Below are 27,581 nucleotides of genomic sequence, written 5' to 3' on the forward strand. Positions count from 1 at the left end.
TCTCAGAAAATGCTGTCATTAATTTATCGTAATTGTTGCTGGGTTTACACGAGAAAAAATACTTGAATTAACTCATAAAAGACCAATTTTCTAAACATATTATTACATTTAAAATTAGCTCTTGAAAAAATGTTGCACCGAGGAAATACATTCTCAGTTCAGAATTTCAAAAAATATATGTAAAAAGAAAATAAACAAATGGTAAAAATGTGAATGGTACAACACCATTTCATTTCTTTATTATAGAATATAAATCAATCAACCTTTCTGTAAATGTGCCAGTGTTCAACTGCACTTCTTTCAACGTGAATATTCTTGATTTACTAAACTAAGTTTATGAGATAAACAGATAAAAAGTCACAAATCTTGAAAACAAATCTGATAGTAAGAAAAATATTATGAGATGAAAAGTCAAAATTATGATAAGGTAAGTCAAACATGAGTTCGTAAGTGAACATTTTGAGACAAGCAATCAAAATTCTGAGATAAAATTGTACTTATTTGTATTTTTTGTCATAACTAACTTTTCCCCTTTTTTTCCCCTTTTACTTCTGTAGTCAAAAAATATATTTTTATCTGCGTAATTTTCACTTTGCCCACTTTTTTTGAAAAAAACAACAAAAAAAACCTTGATCTCTAAATAAAAGGTAAAACATTTCATGAGATTTCCTTTGGATTTTCATAGTTGCCCGAGGATGAACCCTGCTAGTTTGGGTGAACTTTGCTGATCTTTCTATTTTTGCATTCTTGAATACTTTACCTCCAGTGCCACCCTCAGGACAAGAGTTGCAGCTTCAGTCTCGCTTTGTTTACAGTGTTAATAAACTTATCTCACTGAGGTCACGGATAACCTGCCATTTTATTTGCCTCAATGTCACTAGTCACGGCTTTATTGTCTGCCATAGAGGATTTGCTCTGCTCAGTTGAAGATCCAGCATTCTGTCTTTGTGATTAGACCATAGTAGGTGCACAGAATATGTGAGTGGAAGTATGCATGGAACACAATGATCTTTCATTGGTGAGTTATCAGGTGCACGGCACCCGGTGATTCGCCTGTAGGAGACCTCAGCGTTCCCCCGGCTCGTTTTTCTTCAGCGGTTATGAATTTCATCTACCCCCACTGCAGCTCACGGGAAATAAATGGTGGCAAACAGCGATTAGTGAGACGCCGGTACGGTGTGAGTCAGTTGTTTGGCAGTCGGAGGCAGTTAATTAAGCCACGAGTTTAGCATTTCTCTCAATGAGGGACTGTGTAGCGTGCATGGTAGGTCAGAACATCCGACAGCCTTTTTATTTATTTATTTTTTTGGAGACATTCACACTTGATCATTAGTTTTCAACACCTCGTGGTTCTAATGCTCTGCTTTGCACCCTTTGCCCTCCGTACACTTAATTAAACCGTGGCCAAGTCTGTAACTCAAGTTTTTCCTCTTTCTGATTACATCTTTGTGCTTATTATCTGCTGTTTTTTTCTTTCTAGCTTCACATACAGATTTATGCCTTTTAATGACATGTCATAAAACGCTGAGCTACGTCATTATTTTTACTAACAATCCTACTTCAGTGAATAAACATCCTGATATATTTTTTTTAATGACTGCACATTTATAATTATCCATCTTTGCGTACCAGTTTCTGGTAGTGCCAGTAATAGTTACATGCTGGCAGCAAAACCATGACAAGCTTTTGATGTCCAAACCACAGAATGAGTTTTGGGAATTTTTCCATCGTATGCACAAAGTACATTTAATTCCACTGATTAAATGCCGTAGAATCGCTGCCATGGAACTGGTGCAGTAAATCACATGGAACAAACTCCTCGTCACCAGACCAGAGGACAGGGTTCATGTTCCTTCTTTGTCCCTTTAGGTGTATCAGGAAACTCCCTTTTATCTGAGCTCCTCCTGACACCGGCAGTGCCGTTTCCCTGCATGTCACTGTGAAGTAAGAGCTGCAGACGTACAGCAGCTGCAGCCATGAGCCACACCGGTAAGCTTATGCATTCACTTCAAAATGATTCATCACTTTAATATGTGAGTCTTGCTCAGTCATGATTGTTTGCAACGCTCGGAGCAACATTTTTTATTAATATCGGCACAATATATTGATATAGTAAGAATGTTGTATTAACCTTTTGTTGCATTCGTGTATCTTTATCAATGTCAATGCAATGATGGCAAGGTTTGTGATGATAGTTCAGCCATTTCATGAGGGTGTTTTTCCACTATGTGGGTCAGCTGCACAGAAGTCTGGAGACTCTTTTGTTCCGTCTCATGCAGCAGAAATGCAAAGTCAAGTTGGAATGTGATGTATTTTACCCTCCATAGAATACTTGAATACCTTTTCTCGCAGGTGAGCAGCTGTTAATCATCTACGAGACCGAGGCAGAGCAATGGGCCACCTATCTGCGTTCGGTCTTCGCCGGTTCCATCTCAGAGGCTGGGATCTGCTGTTACGACATCGCTGCAGTGTCCAGCCGGCAGGACGACTACCTCAGACTGGCCGCTTACACCTGCAAGCTCCTGATCCTCTCCAAGGGCATGCTGGAGGCTCCGTGCCGGAAGTGGCGCTTCTTCCTGGGCCGCGTGTTGCGTCCGGCGGCTTGTGTGGTGGTGCTGCTGTGCGGCGTGGAGAGTCTGACCCCGCTGCTGGAGCTGGTGCCCCTGAATGGCGACGAGTGCCTGCAGCTCTCCAGTGAACAAGACCCTCACGAATACTTGTCCGCCGTGACTGATGTCGTGAGAAAAGGTAGGGCATTGACTCCAAAAAATGTATCATTTTGATGTTTTATGAACCATGTGGGGGCTCAGCTTCTGTAGAATGAATACATGTCAATTAATAAAATCTGAATATTTGTATAATTTACTGGGATGCCCTCAAAGACCCCTGACCCCTGACCTTATTTCAGAAACCAACGATGTATAAATCACTCCTGAGCTGAAATATAATGATTATTCATCAGAATAAGAACAAATCCATGCTTAATGAATTGAAATACATCAATGCACGGCCATCAAACAATTTAGCCACAGTGTGCATCCTCGTCTTAACTCGGAACACAATCAGCCTATTCAGCAAACGCTGCCTCCAGGACAGATTTCACATGGCCTCGCCGCTCCTCGCCATAAATGCGAGGGGAAAAGAATGCTCATAATTTGCACGAATGCCTGAGCAGCAGCTTGGAAACCTGTTTACTGACTCTTCCCCCCCCCCCCCCCCCTGCGAATTGTGAGCCGAAGATTGACATCCAATATTTTTTAAGGCACCAGCCGCAGAGATTTCTTTAGTGAAACTGTCTCTCTAGCATGTCCTCATCTACCCCGCCAATTACCCTCTGCTTCCATCCCCTGTTTTTTTTCTAATCGCACTCTTTGTATAAAATCATAAAAACAGAGAAGGGGGGGGGGGCTTGTATTTAAACAGGTGTGTGCTCGCAGGAGGAACATCTGATGCAAATTCGCCCGTCTTTCCTCTTTGGCCACGACTGCCCTTCTCTTTGTGAGCCATGCAAATCCAAGTGCACTCTGCATCACTTCATTGCACTGATACAGTGAAGTGCTTCAGGCCAGGATCACCACCAACAGTTATATTTAAACCCAGAAGCACATTCCCTATTCACACGGCACGATGCTCTTTGTTTGTTAGCACATGCGACAGACATGTGGGTGTTTGATGAGTTTGAAGGAAGTGCCCTTCGTGACATTTTCTAATTCCTATTTGCATTACTGAAAATGTGAATTTGTAATGAGTTTTTGATTTCATGTCATTTTACCCAATTGGGTTTTGAATAATAAGACAAAGACTATACAATCATGCTAGGGGCTCTGCGAGGCTACTGAGCTAAAGGCGAGCTAACATCCTCGCTAATGACAATGCTAACATGTTAGCATGTGGACTGGGGGCAGGTTCATTGTTTACCACTTGTATCCTAGGCTACTTTACTTTGTTAGCATCTGCTATTCACCACTAATCACAAAGTGCAGCATAGGCTGATGGGAATGTCATTAGATTTGCCGGTATTAAGTCATAAACCATTAAAACTTGGACCTGGCAACAGTGCTAGATGGCGGTGCTGAAGTAAAAGTCAGCAGAAGATTCATCCTCCGAGGGACCATAAATGTCAAATATCTTGGCAATGCTTCATTTAGTGAGTAATATTTCAGTTTTGGACCAAAGTGGCAGACCAAACGGAGCAACATTCCCCGACCTTCGAGCGACGCCGCTGCCGCGGCTACAAATGACCCCGGGGTTAGCTCGTGGTATTTGAAGCCAATTTTGTAGACATCATCGGTGGCCAATTCAGCACGAGATCACAGTAAATGTCACGTCTTTTTGCAGGTGTGTTAGCCACAGCAGCAAATGTCAACCCCCTGACACGGAAACTATCGGGATCAGAGCAAAAGGTGGAACAAACTCAGTCAACCGGAGCCCGCGGTGTCAGACCCGGCATTGCGGTCGTTCCCTCCAGAGTTCCTTGCAGGGTGAGGCACTCAGTTGGTAGTAAGGCATTTCTTCTTTCTTTTCTCCTCCTTCCATAAAGCGCCCCGAACATTGACTGCATTGCAGTTCACTGTGCTTGTCTCTTTGGCAGAGCTCTATGGAAGTGTTCATTCTTTTGAAAAACGAGTCGGCTGGCAGCAACGCGGAGGTTGAGTTCACCGGTGAGAACAAGACGCTGAGAGTGAAGGCCGCGTGCTGGAATGAGCGGATCCTGTGTGTCAATGCACCAGGTGAACAAAAAAACACATGATGAAAGTTTGGTAGAAATACAATGAAATCACCTTTTATTTAGTTTTTGAGCCCTGCCCGTGTACAGTTTTTGTATGTTTTCTATTGCAGATTTTCCAGCAGGAACTGTAAGCTTGACTGTGTATAGCAGCGGGGTGCCACTGAGCAAGGCACAGCTGCAGTACTACAGCAACATGGAGGAAATAACCTCCCTGTTGGGGAAAGCAGCAGACCCTGTAGACTTCATGTGTCAGGTAAAGTCTTTAAATCTTAAATATGGGTATTTAGCTGTAAGGCTAACATAAAACATGCTATGGGTTTCAACTCATAGCATGTTTTATGTTAGCTGGCAGGCTAACATAAAACATGCCTAAAACATTCAACTCTTGACCTGCACCAGGGCCAAAAAGCTTCATTTGTTTGCACAGAACACGGTAGTGAGCATTTGCAAACACTTGCAAATGCATTCAAATAACTCTATCGATCATTGATTTAGTAACGTAGGGAACACAAGTGAAAGCTGTTCTCTCCCTCCTCAATAAAAGCGACTCTTCCGAGGCACTTTGCATGTGTTGTGTTGCTTCGTGACTCATCGTTGCATAACACAGTTACAGAAAATAAGGCAGTCGCCGCCCCAAAAACGCTGTTTATAATCGATCCACTTCAAGTCATTAGACAGACGGGGGGGAAACCAGAAGATTCATTGAATCTGCATATTTCCTCTGATGTCTATGTGCGCCGCTGTTTTCCATCTCCTCTCAGGAAATGAAGAGATGGCGGGCTTCGGCTCTCCCACTGCCACGAACTCTTCATCTGATTAGCTCTCTTTTGCTGAAGATGTAAACTTGAGCAATGCCAAGAGCAGAATTTGCCAAGAGAATTTCAAATTAAAAAGTCTGGACCGACACGAGTGCACTCTAATGCATGCGGTAATGTTCGACTTGGCATCTTTATAGACTTTATTTCAACATAAAAGCCACCGTTTTTTGGGAGTCAGGGGGGGGGATGCTCTTGTTTGCTCATCAAAGTCAAAGTTTAGTCAGTCATTTGCTTGTGCTGACTTGCCTTGCCGCCATATATTATTTAAGAAATGCTTGTGAACTGTTTGTCTCTCTGGGTTTCAGGCTCTTGGAGAGTCCTCGGTGGAGACGCTGGATCAGAAGTTGTCCTCCATGTTGTTGGAGGGCATGCCCGGTGGAGGATTTCAGGGACTGCAGTGTGAAAATACCCCTGATAGAGGTACAGCAAAAAAAACATTGGCCGATTAAATCATCATCATTAAACCTGTGAGAACTTTCTTTAAATGGGTGGATATCCATGGAGACATCTGTAAAATATCTCATTGGCGTATGAATGGATACACACCAGAATAAAATTTGCAACAGGAGATGATTAACTGAAACCCTGCCATATGAAATACACCTTCACAGCATTTATGCAAATGCCTCACCACAACACGATGTCAATTGGAGTCGCTCCTCTCCCTCCGAGCGTTGTGTTTATGCAACAATGTGGGTTGAACATAAGTCTCGCAGTTGGAACGCGCTCCTGTTGCACGATGCACATTATTAGATCCACCGACGAAAGAGAAAGCCTTCCATTATTTCTTGGCTCATTATGCGGGGAGATTGATGGCTTCATCAGCTGCCGAGATTGATCCTTAACTCTGCTAAAAGAAAGGGCGAAGGGGGAAATGTTCCCCGTGACAAACAGGTCAATAAGTGCCTCCGAGCCGTCTCCCTTCGACTCTCCTGATTGTGCTAGATCGCTCGCATCGGGTCGAATTCAAGTCATCACCTGTAAAAGGGAAGTCATCGCTGAAATCCTTATTTGCAGGCCGAACTAGACTTATCAGTACTGGCAAAATATACATATATATGTGCAATAAATATTCAAAACTGGCAAATGTTCACATCAGAGCTCCGCCATGCAGATGCACCGTCGCTCCTCCACTTTGCCGCCCAGTATGGATTCAAGAGCGTCTCCAGCCTTCTCCTTCGGTGTCCGGGCGCTGAGCAAGCGTTGCAGACAGCCAACCGCCACGGACAGACTCCCGCCGAGATCGCCGAGAGTCACGGCCACGCCGAGCTTCACGTCTTACTGCAGGAAACACTGGTAAATACTTCTCTCAAATAGTGCTTCCCCCCCCCCCCATTCCCTAGTTGGTATTCGTCCTCTATTGACCCCCTCTATTGAGACATTTCTCAAAACGTCAATATCTGGTGACAGCTTCTCATGTTCAGTGCCTTGTGGGCTGATAAGATCCACCGGATGACATTATTTTTCGTATCTAGAGATGTCTATAATGTCACCTCGATGCCGTAGTTTTCAGTTACCTGCTGATGGCTGGGGAATCGCTGTTTGAGGTCTGATAGCCAGGGGATGAAGTGCAGCACTCAGGAATCCTCTCCCTAACACCAATGCAGCGTCTGGGGGACTATGAGTGAGTGGTGAGTGGTTATCAATAATGAACAGAATGGAGAGGATAGAAAAAAGGTGCAAAAGCGGGGAGGGTGACCTGCATGTCAGGGGGACGACCTCACTCCCTCCTAACTAGTGTCTTTACATCCAGCTCATGGTAAGGTTAGTGGATTCACGGTAACCCTCCTCCCTCGCATCCTATATATGTGTGGCTGGGAAGTTCCTAATGGAACACCCCCCCCCACCGACAGAGACGGTGTTTGTTCATGCATGCACAATGGCAGCTCGTCTGCATACATTCAGACAATTAATGCAGCCACTAATGTCGGCTTTTCTTGCGTAATAGCTGCCATTTCCCCCGCGTTAATTTGAAGAGCCTCTCCCTGTTAAACGTGTGGAGAGTGACACAAAAGCAGCAATCCAGATTTAATAGAGCGCCTCGCATGCATGCACATCCCTTTATTTGATCAATCCGAAGGATACTAGGATTAAAATGTTTTTTTTTTCCCTCCCAATGCTAATTTCATTAGGCAGTGAGGACATTACTGTTAAAGGAAAGTGCAAAGTGGTATAATGTTACGGCATCATTCCTGGTGAAAATATTACAGAAAATGGACATTTTCACTTGAGCATGATCCCTATTTTATGGGAAAACAAATAACAATATGTATATATTTGAATAGAGCTTAAACAACTAGACTGGATTTGTCCAAAAAAAAAAACAAAAAAAATCCAACTGCACCTTTAAAGCTCACTTTTAAAGTAACATGTTAAATGTCATTTCATCCATGCAAACGTGTTGTAAGGGTTTTATGGATCGATGGTTATGTATCAGACTATAGAGTTTCCTCGTCTCAAGGTCTTTTCAATGGGTTTTGTCGTAAATAAGATCTGTGGTTAAGACAAGCTTAAGATTTTATTTTTGTACATAATAGTATTCTGCAAATAACTATACTATACCTGTCATAAATATGTAGTTCACTTGAAATTGTTCAAGTATCCAGTTGTAATGGGGGCGAACCCTTAAAAGCTCCTATCAGCAGTTGAATCCCCCAAGAGGCAATTTGTAACATCATCATTCATTCATACGAAAACCTCTGCTCCCATCTTTCCCTTCAAAAACACTGACAACTTCTAACTTCCTCCGATGGCTTGCATCAACCTATAGAGAATCCGCCCTCGAGGGGGGAATTAAGACACTCCGACAGCTGTTGCAAATGTATTTATCTCCCTAGCAACGCCGGCTAATTGAGAGTGACTGCAGACGCGGCGAGGTTTGATCAGACCGCTCCAGTGAGTCAAAGTGCTCGTTGCGAGTCTGAGGCTGAGCTGACGGGGGAACGACGGAGTCAAACACAGGTCTCCCTGCAGGGACTTCAACCAGCCCATATAGACGGAACATAACAGACAGGTTCGACATGCACGAGCAGCTGAATGTTGCTTTCTTGAAGGGTAATTAAAATGGTACAAAAAAAAACCCCAAAAAACTTTATGCATTATGTGTTGGTGCTTAAGAGGAGGAAGAAGAAGAGAGCTTGGGGGCGGGGGATGTGTTTCATTAACTCATCTGCAGTGTTCCCCCACCTCCAATTAATCAGCCCATGATGCATCAGTGATTTGGGCGTCGGCGAAGCAGCACTCTTGTCAATAAATCCTGGATGGATCGGTCCCCTGCTCCGTACACAGGCTGAATCACTCACAGGGCCCCCGCGTCACATCCACGAGTCTGTCCTGGCAACACACTTCACTTCTTCTTTGTTAATTAGCTGTGAACTGCTCCGGAGGGGAGGGGAGGGGGGGGGGGGGGGGGGCAACTGAATTATTCAGGGGGAGCATAACTGGAATATAAATATAGAAAAATATCATTATCGACGATGACCACAGACTGCCATATTGTGCCCGCTCATCGTAATTACCAGCACAAACATATTGTCCTCATTGAATATTTTAACAGCGGGTCACTCAGCATTTAGACGGACTCCGAACACCAAGAGTCCCCCGTGTGCTCTCAGACCGAGCCGGGCTTGATAAATACAAATGAGCTTGCAACTGTACGGTCCTCCAAAGAGCCGTTTACATGCCGCGTTTCTGGAGAGCGTTCGCTCATCCAAATGGAGGCTGAGACAACATTAGGGGACACGCTGTTGTTGATTTGTTTATCCCGCTGACGTTGTTTTTGCATGTTTATTTGGTCAGCGACTGTAAAGCCTACCGCGGATTTGATTCTGATTTGAATAATGCGGTCTTCCTCATTCGGACAAGGTTGGGGGATGTCAGTCCACCATTTTGGTCCAGAATAAAAGATCTCAACTGTCCTGAAAGGACTGAAAGGAGACGCCCCACTTCAGGCCTCCATAACGCCAATCGTTTGAACTTGTAGTCACAGATTCTTTAGCAACTATTGAACCAAACGTGTCAAAGCCACGCCCACTTCAGAGACAGGAAGACCAGCACTGTGAGCATATTGACATTAGCATTTAGCTCACTGTATCTGCATCCTGCAACCTTAGAATACAGTAGTACTATGATGCATGACTTAAAAAAACACTTAAATAAGTATGTTTCTTTGCCTGCCGACGTACATTTCTTCTGTTTTTATACAAAAAAACAAATACGTGGGACAGATTTCGTCCACGTGGCTCTTTAGCGGCGGGTCCAGTGTTACGACCCGCAGCTCTTATCCCGAAAACAGCCGTGTAGCAAGCCGGCGCTGAGGGGCCCCGAGACCAGCCAGCCAGCCCCGTCAATTGAACATTTCAGCTGCCGTGAAAACAGATTTACGCTCCTTATCTCAGACTAGATTCACTTGAGATTTGCTCTCTCTTGAACCAAATCGGGCCTGCTGTTTTGAGTCTGAAGCGCCGCTGCTCGGTTGGCGGCGGTGAAAGTGAATTTTGTCTGGAATGCCCCGGGGCTCCTGCAGTTTTCAGACATCTGTAGAAATGATTCAGCATTCGCGGTTAGTAAATAAAATTCCTTTTTCCCCCTCCCCGTCCAGAGATAACCTCTTAAAATACCACATTGCGCTCGCAGCATCCAGCTATTAGACCTCAACGTTAAAGCCGGGGTGGTAATTAACCTGCTCTTTCTACCTGTTATGAACCTCCACTGTTAAGTAATGCAATCATGGCTACAAAATCAGTCATGTGCAGTTGGAATATGCAATATTGTAATTTAGTCATGAGTTGCTGTGTTGCTTGGAAACCGCCTGCAGAGCGCGGCGCGCGATGTCGTGATCTGATTCTCATATGTTCATGCAAAGATTTATATTATTGACTGGGAGTTTTTTTTGTTATTGAATTCAGAAATACATCCTAGAAGTCCCAAGGCATTATCACAGGTATGATGTCTGCTTGTTTGGAGGCTTATTCTACAATACAGCAGCGTTTTCAGGTTCATTCTGGGCTTTGTTTACATCCTTTATGTCTAAATAACACTTTTTTTTCTAATGTCTGTATGAATATATATCTGTATTCACCCTTTTCTGATCTACTGAATGTGTTTTTCTTTGATATCTTCCCTTTCATACATAATAAATACAGTACACGCTGTAGTGGTTAGTGCAAATCTGAGAAAATGTTACATCGAATAGCGGTTGTTGTTTTTCCCCCCCCAACTTTTCCCTCCTTTCTTGTTTCTCTGTCAAAATAAAGACCCTCAGAAAGCAGCTTTTCACTATGAGTCATTTCAAATCGAAATGCTACGACTCTCCAGTCTTCTATCAGGAGTCAAAATGTGGCAGTGAATTAATAGCCGTGTCGCTAATCTAATTACAGATGCAGTCTAATTATCAAGCCAAAGGGTCTTGGATTGCTCACTAAATGATATGTTTGGACTGGAAGGGGAAGATTGTCTGATTTCATAATTACCCTGATCATACCCGTCTGTCCCTCAGCATGCCATTAGCAAAAGAGTCAGACTGCTGCAGCAGCTTTGCTGTCATGGGGGGAACTGCTTTCTGTTATCCGACAGCAGGCAGGGGTTGCCGTTCGTCACAGCTGACATGAAAACACTGGCTTTTATGGCAAGGAGGCAGATGTAAGCATATAGTGTGAAAGAGCTTACAAAGTGCTTAGTGGATAATCATCTTATGTTCCTTTGTGGTGCTTTTGGGGAGGATACAGGTGAGAGAATTAGCAGGAACGTAGGAACAATCTGTCTGCAGATGCCTGAAGATTTGGCAAACATGAACAAAAAAACAACCTTACAACGTAACAGATTAGACATCCCTTTCCATGAATTCTAAATTGCCTCTATTGAGCTGCTTCTAAGGCATAAAAACACCTCCCTTCTCTCTGTTGTTGCAGAATATGTTCAGCTCAAGCAGGGACAATGGCGGCGTGTACGAAATGATGGTCGCTGCAGGTGAGTGAATGACTGATGGTGAAGTGAATGACAAAAAGGAAAAGCCAGTAATGGCTTTGTCCCCCCCTCCCCTCCAGCCCAGCATGCTAAATTTCTGTTCATTTCCTACCAACCGACTATTATGATGGTGCACAGCGTGTAGCGTCGCTTTCTGATTTGCTGTGACTTCATGGTGAAACTCCAGTCCGGTAAACACTTTGTGCATTATGACTCCATCCATCACAGGAGTAGAGAAGGAGCGTCGAGGGGAGGAGGAGGAGGAGGAGGGGGAGGAGGAGGGGGAGGATGAGGACATCTATGTCCCACTGGGGGTGTGTGACGAATATGACACCTTCCTGAACCCGGCAAACGCCGTGGTCATCGCCAATCGCCCGCCGGCGCCCACGCCTCGGCCCGAGGTCAGCCAGGTGAAGGAGGACAGCACCCCTTATATCAACAAAGGTAACTGACTTTTTTTTTTGCATCTTTTGCCCTGATGGAGACATGATGGAGCTGGAGTAAAAAAAAAAAACACTGAGTCATGCACAGTATGTGGAGGGGCGTTTGGGAGATCATGTGGGAGGGAGGAAGTGCCTGGAATGTGCATCGCCGTCGTCAGTGGAGTGTTGCTGAGCAGAGCGGAGAAGCTTTTTACGTGATGGAGTTTTGATCCTGTAATATAGAAAACGCTCGCTGCAACAGACAAAGAGAGAAAGCCCTTACATCTAAAAATGAGTGGTATTATTGAGGCTTATTAAATCATCAAAACAGCTGAGACTTCCAAACATCCACAATTAATCATTATCATTTGAAACACACCAACGTGACGCAACAGGCGCCTTATCTCCATTATGCAGCCTTTTTTTTAAAATTCTGCCTGATGGGACCTACAAAAAAAAGCAAAAGAAAAAAAAAGAAATTGAATGCACCGCTGAACTCTCTGCAGCCCAATGATCCTCTCAATTACAGAGAGGGAACTACCGGGCTGCCATCTGCAACCAATCTTGGCCAGACCAAGGCCAAGTCAGCCAGAATAAGTCATTACACATGTTTTCCATCGTCCTTGTCCCCAGAGCGCACGAGAGAGAGAGAGAGAGAGAGAGAAAAGGAGAAGGGATCCTGAGGTTTCCATCTATTGAGACAGTGGAGCTTCAAAAAACCACACAAGGATCACATTTTTGCTGCTCACTCCCACTGCCGCAGTGGAAGATGTGGAGGGGAGAGACGGGGCTTGGTGGAGGATTAGACGAGGAGGTTATTGGAGACCACTGCACCACTGGAAATAATGAGAGGTTTTCTCTCTCTCCCCCCCTTTTGTTTGCAGCAGCGTCTCCAGCTCAATGAGACTGAAATGTGAATGAAAAGTCACGCCAGCAGCAGAGTGGAATCACTAGACATGAAAACTACAAAAAAAAGGCAACGCTACGAGCATGTGGATGTGTATTCCACTTCAACCATTTCATTCGGATTCATAAAGCCTGTTGTTGTTGTGAGCGAGTGTTTGAACATGAAGTGGAAAAGGGGGGGAGACGTTGTCATGGAGGAAATGGTCAGAGGTGGGATTATCTCGCAGGGTGTGGATGTTGAATTTTCAACCCAGCGTTGGTCACGCAGCCGCAGCTCCCCTCCGCCTCTGACAGCCAAACAGTGTAGCCTTTCATTCTGAGCGCTCGCTACCCAACCAACATCATTTGGGGCGTTTAATTCAACCCAGGGCTGAATGTGTGTGTGTGTCGTTCTCTGAGGGAAACACACCTTTAAACTCTGGAATAACAAATTGGATAAATGTCATTTCACAGAGAGTCAACTTCAATTATATTATTATTTCTGCTGAAACATTAACAGGATGTTTTTTCTTTCACATTTAGCTTCAATAGGTTGTTTGTAAATTTAGAGTATGGTGCCATCTTGTGGCAGAACTGTTAAAATGCAGGGGCACAGAAATCAATAAAGTGAATGTTTTCATTGTCAGAAAAAAAGTGGTAAATGTAGCGTTCGACACAAATGTGATGTGAGAGGCGACTATATCATGTTGCTCTGTGTTCACAGTGTTCCAGAAGAAGAAGACACCCCAGGGTGATGCTGATGTGTATTCACTTGCCACTAAACAAGGTGAGTGTTAACAAAGCTTATGACTTTTGGGTCATTCCATATTTTGTAGAATGTTTAAGCTAACACCAGAGATGGAGGCAGAAGTTATAGAAGTCTTTTATCTGCAAAAATGGAAGCTCAACCACTCTTCAAATTTGCTACTTCATTTCGAAAAGCCACATTTTGGGAGAAGTTTAAGTACCTACCATACTATGTTATCATTGAGCTACACCCCTGATATTTCATGTCTGGAGGCTATTAGTAACAGATATACACTGTAGAAAATTTGAAGGCCACAGGTGAGATAGTTTTCCAGATATTGCTGTTTAAAAATGGCTTTTCAGAGCATGATGCCAAAAAACGTCTAAACTACCCTTCATTCAATGATGTTTCATGAGAAAACTGTTGACAGTAGAGACCTAATATTTTGGATTTGTCCTATCAACAAGTGTGTCTTTGAACTAGAATTTTGACAGGACATTCTGAGATGGTCAGGTGGGAGGCATTTGATGAAATGACACGGAATGACCCTTTTCCTTCAGAATTTGTAAGATTCCTTTGAGGTATTTATAGATAATAGATACCTTCATTACAAAAAGGTCTAAGTTAGCATCATTGGGGAGTTTTCATCTGCATATTAATGCTGGGAAACTTAGTCGAGGTGTCTGGCTTTTTCATCCAGCCATTAAAACGTAGCCGTACAGGGCCCCTTCAGCTGGAAGTACACTAGGCCATGTGTTTCTGCTTGCACCGCCTTTATTCTCCCTTCTTTAAACAGCATTCGTGTTATGACTTTGAGATCTGCAGATTGTAAACGTTACACTCCTAACAGCAGGCCTTTTTACTGTGCCAATGATTTTTTTTTTTTTTTTTTTTGCTGACTTCCCTCTTATGATTGAATACCTGGCGGAATCACCTGCTGGGTAGCATCAGTTAATGTTGGTATTCTTATATAATTCGTGGTGCTTTGTTAAATTAATTGAAACTGGAACGATCACCACGGGGAAATAAGTGACTGCGGTAGTAACGGGCACACGAACAGTAGGGGAGACCGGGGATGATAGTAACACCTTTTGTTTGAGCAAGTGTAACTCAGTGGTTGTTGGTGCTAGAGATCTCAAATTTTGACATGTGGTACCCATATTTGTCTGCTGTGAATGACATATACTTGGACTTCTACTACACCATCACAGATTATGTAAATTAATGTCAAACACAAAGAGGTATGTTGTTACAACCTACCCCAATACCGGGGTGAATTGTAACACTACTTGAGGATGGATGTAACAATTAAATTATTATACTTAAAAAAAGATCTAAACTTAAAATGTATGCAAGAACTTAATGAATAATAAAGAAGGAACCATAAACTTGGCAGAATACAAAAATAATGATTAAAAAATAAATAAAAAGTACAAGTTAAATACAATTAAAATAAATACAATAAAATAAATACATATATATAACATAAAATAAAGAATAATAAAGTATAAACTGGTGTCTGTTGTTTGTGTGTTTTGTAGCCTGAAACACGTTAATGTGAAAAAGTATTTGAACACTTGAATTTCTGTGGAACAAACCACTTTTGAACAGTGTGGTGCAAAGCTGCACTAAATACTTAGTAAGTACTAAAAGGTGTTTGAATAGTTGAACTGCCTCTTTTGAACAGTGTGTTTTTAAGGTGCAGAAGATAGCAAACTGCCTAAGGCACATATGTTTAATTAGATAGGCAGTTGTGGCAAATGTAGTTGTCCTTGCCTGGGGTGCAGGCTTCATGGGCCCAAAATCTACAATGCTGACATCTGATCCACACTTCCCTTGGCCGTGAGTTATCAAAGTGCTCCAAGCACACAATGCAGACATTTTCATTGTCTGAGGCGTTGGCATCTTCAGTGTCATCAGGCTTGGGCCTTTTCTTTGTCGCTTTCTTCTTGCTTGTCACAAAATGTCAACATATGGGGAAGGTTGTAACACTTTTTAAGAACAGTTACAACCATCCCCATGCCAGGCAGCCATTAAAAAGCTAACCATTTTTAGCATTTAGCTTCAAAGCTAGCACTAATGCAACACATCAAATTAAACTAGAGAAACTACTACTTGAGCTTACGTAAGTGAAACAACTGTATCAACAACACAATGGACACTATGCAAAAAATAGTTGTGATGGACATTTTTACTTTCTTACCTGAAAAATAGTTTTTTGGCTCCAGAACAGACAGTTTTCAACTCAGAGACATGAGGCTTCACGAGTGAGGTCAATTTGTCAGTGGGCATGGACTGTATTGATGACATCACCACAGCTCGTTTCTGATTGGTCAAACTGAGAGTGTTACAACTATCCCTTTGTTTCAACCATCCCCGGTCTCCCCTAAAGATGGAAAGCATTAAAAAAGACAAGGCAGCAGATTTAAGCACATGTGGGTGCCAAGAGGATTTAGGAGAAGAGCACCTACAGGGATACAAAGACATTTTCTCTCCTGCGCTGCTGTGTCGGCGACCCCGAGTGACCCCACCACAGTCACAGAAGTTTCATTTAAGGTTTTATCGAGTCATTGTTCATTGCAGCACGCGGGCAGGAATACAGCATCTCCGCCACCTACGACACCTTCACTCCAAACCAGACAAACGGGCTGCAGCAGCCGGGTTCGCTGGACTGGCAACGGGCTCAGAAGGTACGAGAGCATCACGCAACAGAAAGGTCCAAGAGAACACGCCTTACAGTGAAGATACAGGGAGGAGAGACAGTGATGAAGGACCACTTACCATCAGAAGTGGTCTAATTAGGGGGAATGGCGGTCAGGTGTGCAGGCAGGTGACGATCAGGTGGTTGGGAGTGCTGAGGACACCTGCTGGCCGGGAAGGGAACGACAGGAGTTGTTAGAATGAACTGAAACGTCACAAATCCAAATTACTCATCAGATTTATCATTAGTTTCAAAAGGTAGTGAAACAATGGCAATATGCTAGAGATGTTTGACCTAAAATGAAAATTATTATATTATAGTCACAATAACAATAATGAAAGTAAAGGGAGATTAGTGGTGCTTTACTTAAATTAAATTCTTCCATGCATTTTTGCATTTTTGATGCCATGTTTTTGCATATTTTGTTAATATTTCAATGAAACCAATGTGGAAAGTTTAGACTGGAAAAGTCTTTCTGGCATCTAAATGTGACAAAGCAAAATCCGAGATCTTTTGGCTTACTTACCCTCCCTCTTTCATGCTTTCTGCTGTTGTTGCATATTATTTGCAGCGGACCTCCACGAAGGTACCAAGATAAAGATTTATGGCCGAGCTGCAGAACTTAGATGTGCTCCTTCTCTCGGAAAAAAACAACACAAATCAATAATGGAAATCTCACAATTTGTAAAAGAATGGAGGTCTAATATTTACCTTGTTCTCTGCAGGACAAGTCGAGTCAGCCGAGAACCAACATGGTCAACCCCAGACAGGAGGATGACATGTTCTACGGTAAATATCCCTCCATCCTGGATGTGAGGGTCAAGCTGTCGCCACAGAGAAGCTCCACAGAGCTTAAACAACACGCAGTAGCCACCTTACAGTATTCAAGTGTATACTTTTAAATGGAAACTCTTCTTCTCTCCCCCCTCCAGATAAAATCAACATCATTCATCACCCGCCAAGTGAGTCTTTAAAGACCTATCTCAGTGTTGCATGCAGGGAAACCTGCGCTTGCATGCCTCTGTAGATTCTCCAGTCCCAGTGGTGGGGAGTTAATCCTCTTGGAAGTGTTTTTGATTTGATGCCCCAGTGGCCATCTTTGTGTGTTTCACTAACCACTAAATGGGAGTGTTTTTTTTTTTGTAAATTTTACTGAACAATTCTGCGTTCATCTGTGCACGTTGGATCGTTTCCCTCCAGGTGTTGCTGCGAGTGAGAGTCGGAGAGGAAGCCAAGCCGCCCAGTTGGATTTTTACAGCAAGCAACTTAAGGGACAGCATGTGAGTTTAGCTTGTTGCCACGGGGACAGCTGGGCAGAAGTCAGCATGCATGAATGTGAGTTGAAACGTTCACACGTGTCCCTCTGTAATTGTTTAGCAGGTGAGTTTCTTCTCCAAAGGTGACAAACGGTGAAGGTAAGACTGAAATTAACTTCTCTATTAATCATTTCTACATATTTATACGAGCTTATTAATGGTGTCACATCTTCCATGTTTGCAGGCTCGTCTCCCGCCCAGTTATGTCAGATTTAATCTGTTTGAATATATGATCTGTCAGTTTAATTGTATGTTAAAGAAAATGTATTTTGAAAGGAATAAGAATTTCATAAAATGTCTCCAATTAAAATGTTCCATAATCATCATGATTGTTCTTATATAATGAGTGTCAACATATAGTTTTGTTCATGAATTTTTCACACAATGAACAATTTAATGAAATCTAAAAAAAAAAGTGTAAAATGATTATGTTTTCTTAAGGAAAGGGAATCTATTTCCCAGCAAGCATTGGCTTGAAAAAAACCCTTCATGTTTCCACCTCTAGAGGGCGCCGTATCTCTAAATATACCCATCACACTCACTGTGTGAAGCAACCGGAGACATTTGGCACCTGCTGACCTCCTGATGGCTGGGAGGCAAAAAATAAAATAAAATAAAATAATAATAAATGCATCCATACAGGTTTATGAATGTAAATGCACATTAAGAACATCAATACCTGGTTGCAAACATTAAAAACATTTCATTTTATTAAGATGAGTCACATCCCATCAACTAATTAAGTCGAATTTAAATAAAAAAACTATTATAACTCGGCTCACTGGGGTGAATAGAACAATCCACAGAGGGGTGCTGTAACAGCGAGAGAGTGTGAAATGAAAGGTCAAAGGCTTTAATTTCCCTGGGAAAGTCTGTTCAGCTGCCACGCATCTGTGTGTGACCAACGGCTTTACAATGATTTAATAAACAAAGCTTCTTCTTCTTTCTTTTTTTTTTTTAAAATCGCATCCATTGAATTTCCAAATAATAAACATTTTGTGTGTTTACTTAATCGAAAATCAGAATTTGCAAACGATTCAGCGCTTGGCACACACACACACACACACACACACACACACACACACACAGATACGGGTTTGTTGGTGCAGCCCAGCCTGCGCCGGAATGAATGAATAAGAGGTGCATGGGGAATTCAGTGAATGCATGGCTAAATCCGAGCTCAGTCTTGAAGCCCGGGCAGAGTGTGTGCCAACAAAGCAGCTGGGTACGCGCCGGGCACATTTTTCTGTTCAATCATGCTCTTTGTGAATAATATGTATTAATGCCGTCCCTACTTAGACCTGCCAGTTAGCCTTTGGAGATGATCCGGCTTCAGGACCCCATGGCATTTGAGGCATATGTTTGCCCGTCACCTGCTGAGCGTATATTTCAGTCTGCGCGTCAGCCATCGAGATGGGCCTCCATTTCACCGCGCACACCAACATCTGAGCGCCGCCACAAGGAACGATTCCCCAGTCGCAGGGAGGCAGATAAGGGAGCTTTTCGGTGGCACGTATCGCCCACACCATGCCTCCATGTGTGGGCAGTGCCACATCAAACACAAGGGATCAAACATACACTGGGTTTCAAAAACAACATATACTGTAGACATCCCCTAAAACAATAATTAGGATATAAGCAAACAGACTCTTTCTGGCCTAAATGTGTCCTTAATACAAGGGCAATTTGTTCCTTTTGAAAGATTTCTGTTCCACATTTCTATTTCTAGTCATTTTACACCTACATTTTGATTTTTATGGTGTTTCAAGTACAACATTTGAATACTTTGCACTGTCTGCAGTATGAATCAGTGTAGATGGCTCAAGAATACACTTAAAACATGAATTTCTTTAAAGCAGTGATGTTTTTTGGGCACCTTGAAGCTGTAATCGCCATAATGACCTTATAATGTTGCAGATATGATAGCAAGTAGGTTGTCCTATTACACAAAAGACAGATATTCACTCTCGACGATGCTGGTGTGAGCGGTGGGTCTGAACCAAAACAACAGGCCTCTGAAGCCAAAACAATGAGCCGAAAGACGCTAAACCACTCCGCAGGCCAGAGGGCGACCGAACAGTTGCGGTTATAATTGTCAGAATTGGGTTTGTCACGATGAAAACAACCCATTTCACATTCCACACAGTCATTTGACCCACATAAAAAAAAAAAAGTGATTAGTGCAGCTTTAACATTCCCTTCAGCAACGAGCGGAAGAATCGAACATTCTGTGGAAATCTGGACGAATTCCCCCCCCCCCGCTGGATTTCCCCGTTTCCTGTCGACTGCAGCGACGGGCTTGGTCAGATAGTGGAGAGAGACTTACACAGTCAACGCATCAGTAATACCGTTATGACACAGTTCTTAACTGGCGATGGCCTCTACCAATTGAAACATGAAAGGCCAAAGCTGTCGCCTCGGTCCGCCCGTTAAATCCTTCCCACCCTCCGTTCCCGGGATAACCGGCGGGGAAAAAAACCGGAGCGTGCATACACACAACCATTCAGATCTTCCCCCATCATGCACCTTGGCATGCGTGCATCGCACACACCAGAAACACACACACACACCTCCCCTGGTCGCTCGGCCCTCGCTCCGACCCCGGGATTAGGGCAGAGGATTGTGCACAGCTGCTCCCCCCAACATCCTCGATAAAAATCAGGCAATTTCACAGTCAGTGGCATTCTTTCATCCACCTAATCCGAACCCCGCATACAGTATAGATGAGCCTCACTGCGATGGGAACAAGCTGTTCCGAGCTGACCCCCCCCCCCTCCGGTCAATACGGACACCTTTGATTGGCTAAAGAGACATTGAGCGGCCAAACTGCAAGGCGGAGGAGCAAGAAAGTAGTGTCCGGTCCAATGCGGCATATTGACCTTCCCTTTTCCTTTTTTAGCCTCTAATTAGATGATTTATGATGCGTCCACTAACAGCGAGCCAGAAAGCAGAAGAAGCAAACACAGTGTTCTCGTGAGAAATGGTGAAAAAAATGTCGTTTAAAAACAAGAATGTCCGGGCTCTTCATCAAATGTTGCACGTTCAAAATAACACTTGAAGAAGTGTGAATTCCAATTTGGGCCTAAACTTCATTTTAATGCTTTTCTTTAATCATGGCATGCCACTATTCTTCAAAGCCCCCCCCTCCCTCCCTTCTTCACCCATATTGTCTGACCCCAGCCTCCATTTGCAGAGTAAATCTTCAGCAAAGTTCAAACAGGGGACAAAAAGGTACTTCACAGCAAAAAAGAAGAGAGAGAAGAGGGGGGGAAAAAGTATGAATCAAAAGGCGAGGAAATGGAATTCACTGTACAAACGTCGGGGGAATTTCAATGTCTGCTGAGGCACAGTGGAGCTCTGTTCGGCCCTCGCGGGCCGGCGGGGTGAAAAGAGCAGCAGCCTCGGCGGGGAACATCTATCCTGACAAGTCCTCACACACTGAAAAGCCTGACGTCTATTTATCGGAGAGGCAACAGAGCCAGTGGAAGGATGCTGGAGCTTTAAGACCATAACAGGATCATTTTATGGGGTTTCGCGTCTTTGGCCCACGTGAAGGTAATCCAGTAAAATGAAATGTTTCCTGGTTTTTAATTTAAAAAACCACTCACTTGTGTAAAAAAAACAACTTTTGAAGGATGTAGTTTGTTGTGAATGAGGACCAGAGTTCTGCAGAGATCACACATCCTAGGAGTCAATATTAAAACGTGAGATTTTTATCACATTTCTGTGTCGATGGATGCCTCGAGAGCACGGCGATGCCGTCTTCTCCCCTCCTTCTAATTCTGATTTATGTGTGAGTTTGGAGAGAGGGCAGCACCTTGCCTGCATCTCTGCCAGTGACTCCTTCTTTTACGCGCTTTGAAGTGGCTAATGGATGATAATATTAACAATGCGATTCTTTTTTTTATCTCCGAGGCGAAACTCGAGGTTTCCCCGTTACCTCCTCCGCAAAGGTCAGAGGTCAGCGTCGGATTCAAACGCTGCATCCTTAGGGACTGGTAGGAAAACGGATATTTCTCCTCCTCATGAAAAATGCTTCTCAGCACAGAAATAATCAGATTACCTTACTGTTACTGATTATGGAATGTGCAATAGGTGAGCCGTGCATACGTATTCATATTAATGCGTTAATTAAATGAATTAACAGGCGGGATTAGAGTCACGCCTCCCTTTAGTCTGCTTTCCCGAAGCCTCCGATGGTTTTTTTTCTCTGGGAATTGTGTCCAGATGGTGTTGCTGTACTTTACGCAGGCCATAAAAATGTTCCTCGGCTGGAGATTGGACATGTTGAGATCATTACTTTTGTGTGTCTGAGTTGCAAATTGACAGTGTCATTTATTGCTGACTACTGTTAACACAAAACCTCCATGTAGCCTCGACGTCTCAAAGCCATATTAAGAATTATGAGATTCATAAAAGTTGAAATATCAAGAATAAGGTGGATGTTATTCCATAATTTTGTAATTGCAATGTAAATATATAGTTTAATTTATTTGAAAAAGGCTCATTCGTTTCTGGGTTTTGTAGTTTTTAGCAGAACTTACCTAAACAGGAGTAAAGTGCGTTTGTTGAGGGACTATTTTCTGCAGCACATGAACACACAATTGGTGTACATGAGTATTTACAGCTGCACATCCCACTTTGTTGACCTTGATTTATCCTTACATTGGTGATACATACCATAATAGATGAATGAAATAAACAGACTGAGGAGAAAAGAACATTTCGTCCTATTGAGATCCAACAAACAGCCCTATTGTGCTTCAATATTTCCTCATCTACCAACTAAGCAAACACCACCGGTGTACGTCGTGTTGTCAGGTGTTATCGCTCCGTGTATCGAGAGATGAAAACGCGTCCCTGCGTGACAACAAAAGACAAACAGCCGAGGCACTCGAGTGCTTATTGAGCTCCACGTCGGGGCCTTGAAACCAGAGGAGAAATAAAAAGCGGATGACTTTTCCTCCCCATCTTCCCCCCGTGAGGACGGAGGCGCTCCGTCCTGATTGATGCGGGTGGAGGCCGGCAGCATCAGCACCGATCCTCTCACCTCTCCCCCGGAGCACGCCTCGGCCCCGGCATCTGCTAAAGGGCACAGGTAGCGCCGTCCCCGTGCCCTTGTCCCGCCCCCGCCTATTTGATCGGGGGCCAAGAGTGACCCCGCCGAGCCTGCCAAGGGCCCCTGTCTGTGGGCCCCGGGCACCAGACTCGGGGGCCCACGCTGGCTCCTCTTTTCGAGGCTTTGGGAAGATTAATAGGCCTCCTCCGCAGAGCGCCCTTTGTGAGGCTGCGCCCAGGCGTGTTCAAGCTGTTGGGTTTGCAGGAGACGAAAGGAGCAGCGGCTAATTCCTCCGCAGGTCAGTTTGTCTGTTGCTACTCTGCGTTTTTCAATGACGCACAAAGGTCACATCCGCAGCGGATCAGCAAGATCCGAAAAACACCCATCTCGAGATCAGAATCCGTTTTTTTATATACGCATTTTTCACTTTCTGAGCTCATGCCAGGGAAACGTGAATCAAATTCTTAAATGCATCTTTATCAACCTTGCTTTATCAAAGCTGCTTTTCTTTTTTCATTCTCACACCTATCAACCCGCTGATCCTGCAGACCACAGCTGAGCAATCAAACATACATCCACACAATGCTGTTTACCCCCAGTTTAATTTGGATTATGGATTAATGGTCAAATGAACGACGACAAACATGCAAATGTACATATCATATTTGCACAGCCGTTTTCAGCAGGGGCTGCTAATCACAGGCAAATACGCGGGTCACCGCGGCGTGTGGCGAGCATCAAACGCAGCTTTGTCTGGCTCACACACACATTCAAAGCCCTGCAGATTTCTTTTTTCCCCCCTCATATATATATATATTTTCCTCACACACCTGCTGCAAATACCAAAAGAAAACCCGAGCCAAGAATCCACTTGAATGTACTTTGAACTTTGAATTTAACACCAGGAGAAAATGTTTTTTTTTAAAAAGCTCAAAAAGTTTTTGGGGGATTTTATGCAAAGGCTTCTGGCCTGAAACCATTTTAATGATTTTTCTTCTCACTTGGTTGCAGGTGAGGGCCTTGTCACGCCTCCAATAGTGCAGCCACCAATAACAGGCTCTCTCGTCCCCCTTCTCCCCCTCTCTCCCCCACACACACACACACACTCACACACACACACACTTCTCCAGGTGCCAGGGTGTGAAAGGATCAGCCAATCCCGGCGCTCGTCTGAAGCTGGATGGTGGCCATCGTGTTATTAAAAACTACGGGTGAGCTTTTAGCTGCTCGCCTCTCCTCTGCACTCCAAAACACTTTGCGAAAAAATAACTTATAATAAACAAAAAAAAAAAGTGGTGGTTTAGCTGCCCAGAAGGAGAAACTAAAAAAAAAAAAAAAGAAATATGAATAATTCTGCCAAGTTGTCCAATAAGCAAACGCGCTGAATCAATCTTACCACGGCTTTGCACGCGCTGATAAGAAATCAATTTATGGGTCATCATCAGATGATTGATGTCTCCATCTCGCTGCTCTCTGTGTCCTATGATAATCTTCACTGATATTATTTCCATAAACATCATTATCAGATCGAGATGTACTGTGTCCTCGCTGAGGACTGCTGGGAGAGCTGAAGTGCCTTTGATGAGATGAGATCACATTTTTAGAGGGAGCTGCCTGCTCTTTGCCTGTAGCCAAAAACAGTCTAATTGTGTTTTGTCCCATATGTGAATTATTATTAACGACGATTCATTTACCACACTTCCTTTGCCAATTTCCTAAATTAAAAAAATACCATGTTGAGATTTACAGCGCAACCCCCCCCCCATTTTCAGCGCCGGCTTCCAGCGTCTCCATGGCAACTTCCAATCAGCAAGGATGGTGGGAGCCTGCCGGCCGCGTGTTTGGCGCGAGGCTCTGAGAGGCGCAGGTGGAGCACATATGGAACAATGGCCTAGCTAAAAAAAAAAAAATGAGAAAAAATAGAAAAAAAAAAAGAAACACTCTGCCCGCCTGTATGTGCCAGCAGTGCCCATTTTAATCCCACCGTTACCTTCTAGTGCTCTCTGATGGAGACATTCTGCTGCAATCACGGCCTCGGACTGCTGCTGGGCTCGTGCCAGACTTCCCTCCACAAAGCCAGTGTGCTTTTTTTGTAAAACAATGTCTCCGAGAGTCGTGGATCCACCGCCTCTTAATCATTTCGATGTAATCTCTCCTCCGCTAAAAAACGCTGCCGACTTTGGCCGACCTGGACGCAGAGAGATGCCTCCTCCTGATTCCACCTTACCCGCCGTTAATAGATGTACTGTATATCACATCCATGCCCGTACATACATTGAGGCCGTCTGTTGATGACGTTTGTGCCTCATATGGCTAGTAATTGGGGCAGTAATGTTATGGAAATCACTAGCATGTGCAGTAAATAAATCAATCATCCAAGGGGCCTTATCTATCACTGCACATTTAAGCAGTCAGCTCCTATGTAGGTTAATTAAGGCACAATGGCCGAGGAGAGGACCTGGCACCGGTCCTGCTTATGTTTAAGCCTTCCCTGGGCCTGCTGGGCTGGAGCTTTCTACAGCCAGATGAAATTTGCCCATTTTATCCAACCCCCCCATCCCCAGCTGAATACATAAATCATCTGTAAGGGCCTCGGCTTTGACCCTAAATTCCATGAACAATGGTGTTTGTCCGCAAATACCACACATAATCGCTGGATGGTCTTCAAAGCAGGAATCGTGTGTTTCTTTGCACTTATCTAGGGGGCATATAGCGCAGATTTTCTTTCTTTTTTTTTTTGGTGACTCACTTCATCTGGTTTCGGAACAAATCAATTAAGATGTTGTGCCACATCCAGCGTGGGTATAGGATAAAGTGTGCCACCGCCGAGTCGCTTTTATGTTTGGTCTGAGCTGGGAGATAAGAGTGAATGGCATCTGTGTGTGTGTATGTGTGTGTGTGTGTGTGTGTGTGTGTAGGGGGAGGTAGGTTGGGTAATGTCAAAGTTCAAACAACAGTAGGCTGCGTTTCAGATCAAAACTTCCCAGAGAAAATACAAAAATACACTTGCTTGGGTGTAAGCAACGCAACCACTTAGGTTTAGGAAGAAAACAGTAATGTGGTTGTTTGAGCCGCTTATGTGTGCGTCTATTAATAACGTCAATAGATACTCGTTAGCTCGGCCCAGGGGCAGGAGGTCTAGGGAAGCCGGAGGGAGGGTAAACGCACCGCCTCGTCTTATTTGCAAGATAACTTTGGATTTAGCTGCTAGCGTCTGTAGTCTCTGGTAGCTTCACCCACATTTCAACGTTATTTCATCGCTACAAATGTCAAAGGTTAGGCGTAAAAAAGTACACTTGTAACGTAGCCAATACAATATATAAGCTAATCTTAGCTATTGATGGGCAGTAAATACCTTGTTTTCAAGGATTTGATTTAAAGGCACACAAATATAACAAACTACCTTAGACCCCTTTATTTTGGCGACCTCCTCCTTGATCAACCGGACCAACCGGTTCATTACAATCTGAAATACACGTCTTCCGGGTCTCTACCACGGAGGTATCCAACATTCGGGATCAGGATCAGAGCGGAGACGCCAGGCCGATCCGGCTCCTGGCGGGCCCTCGGCTGTCACCGATAACAACTGTATCTCATTATCCTCCTTGTGGGGGCCACGGAGGTAGCGGCGAGCGTAAACACCATCCTCCTATCCTTCCACAATGGGGCCCGATCGCAGACAAAAGGCACTCTCGAAAGCTTGAACTCGAGCCAACAGCTCTATTCACGTCGCCGTGTATGGCAGATGTCTTGGTGGGCCCATTGAAGGTGACAGATCTATGAGACGGACGGACGAGCGCCGGCGTCCTGATACGTCTCCGGTGTGTGAGGAGTGGAGGTATTCTGTCCGTCTGCTGAGATGATTTTCATTGCTCTTCATTCAATCAGAAAGTACCTTTTTTGAGTAGGAGTTAGAAGTCAGAAGAGCAAAAGACCCAGCAGCCTACAGTCTCCTCATTAAGCATCCTTTTCCATTGATTTTCTGAGCACACTACTTGACTCTGTGGTCAAAGATACATTGTAAGAGCAGATACACCAAATACTTGCCGGCTCCAGCTTCTTAAAAGTGGAGATTTGCTCTTTTTCTCTCATCTATATGGTTTTAAATGTTATACATTTGGATTTTTAACTGTTGGACAAAGCAAAGAATATGTCATCATGGGCTACAGTAAATTATAATGGGGAAAAAATGTGTTTGTACCTTAATATCGTCATTCTCTCTCTCTTTTTATGAGGTTTTCTCCTTTTTCTCCATGTTATAGTTATTATAGAGCAAGAGATGTAGGATTAGATTAGATTGTTATATTTTTGTTGTTTTATTATCTTATTTTGTAGACTAAACACAATTAATCACAAATAAATGGTGACTAACTGATAATGGAAATAATAATTAGCTGCAAATCTAATAGATTGTTTTGACTCATTCCTGTTTAGGGTCACAGGAGCTGGAACGCATCCCAGCATGCAATGGGTGACAGGAAGAGAAACACAGAAACACCTCTCCTGTATGTAAGATGAAGAAATTAAGATTATTAAACTACAAAAAAGAGTTGCATCACTTCATCCTCTCTGTAATAATAACCGCAAACCCCAAAAATCCATATTAGGCCTCAGCACTGTGTGGAAATCAGAACACAATGGCATCATAATCAGCACACAGTTACACATCTCCCTCAACAACCGGAGCCATTATTAAAAAAGCGAACAAATCAATCATTACTGAGTGTGCCACCCCGCTCTCATTAGAAAATCATATAGATTAAATGTTAATCATAGCTAACTCTATAGCAGTGGGCTTCTGCCAAGATGACAGATGGACCATTAATGAGAATAACGAGAGGATCTTAGTCTATACACGGATACGGGGGGGACGCAACAACAATCACAACACCACACTCGGCTTCCAGAAAAACTGTTATTTCGACGGAAATAGAGAAAA

At 43.7% G+C, this 27,581-nt stretch overlaps 1 protein-coding gene across 3 annotated transcripts; it reads left to right on the forward strand.

Moving 5' to 3' along the window:
- Positions 1 to 1,924: 1,924 nt before the first annotated feature.
- LOC311008967 (B-cell scaffold protein with ankyrin repeats-like) lies at positions 1,925 to 18,171 on the forward strand. Of its 3 annotated transcripts, none has more exons than XM_084002930.1 (16): positions 1,925 to 1,989; positions 2,353 to 2,748; positions 4,339 to 4,481; positions 4,592 to 4,730; positions 4,840 to 4,982; positions 5,853 to 5,967; positions 6,647 to 6,843; positions 11,457 to 11,514; positions 11,740 to 11,955; positions 13,543 to 13,605; positions 16,150 to 16,256; positions 16,993 to 17,056; positions 17,200 to 17,229; positions 17,468 to 17,547; positions 17,648 to 17,682; positions 17,768 to 18,171. In XM_084002930.1, exons 1-15 carry the CDS (start codon positions 1,977 to 1,979, stop codon positions 17,678 to 17,680), a joined length of 1,797 nt encoding a protein of 598 aa, XP_083859056.1. In that variant the 5' UTR covers positions 1,925 to 1,976; the 3' UTR covers positions 17,681 to 17,682; positions 17,768 to 18,171. The 3 variants fall into 3 exon arrangements, with proteins under 3 accessions (XP_083859056.1, XP_083859057.1, XP_083859055.1); XM_084002931.1 differs by having other exon boundaries at positions 6,662 to 6,843; positions 17,645 to 17,682; XM_084002929.1 differs by having other exon boundaries at positions 17,645 to 17,682; positions 17,768 to 18,170.
- Positions 18,172 to 27,581: the final 9,410 nt, after the last annotated feature.

This window comes from Eutrigla gurnardus (assembly GCF_963514095.1).
Source record: "Eutrigla gurnardus genome assembly, chromosome: 23".
Taxonomy (NCBI): domain Eukaryota; kingdom Metazoa; phylum Chordata; class Actinopteri; order Perciformes; family Triglidae; genus Eutrigla; species Eutrigla gurnardus.

Bases quoted from the DNA above. Each gene is read 5' to 3' on its own strand.
- LOC311008967 (XM_084002929.1), top strand. The intron at 4,731-4,839 runs GTGAACAAAAAA...TTTCTATTGCAG, and splicing joins CCTGTGTGTCAATGCACCAG to ATTTTCCAGCAGGAACTGTA. The intron at 6,844-11,456 runs GTAAATACTTCT...CTGTTGTTGCAG, and splicing joins TCTTACTGCAGGAAACACTG to AATATGTTCAGCTCAAGCAG.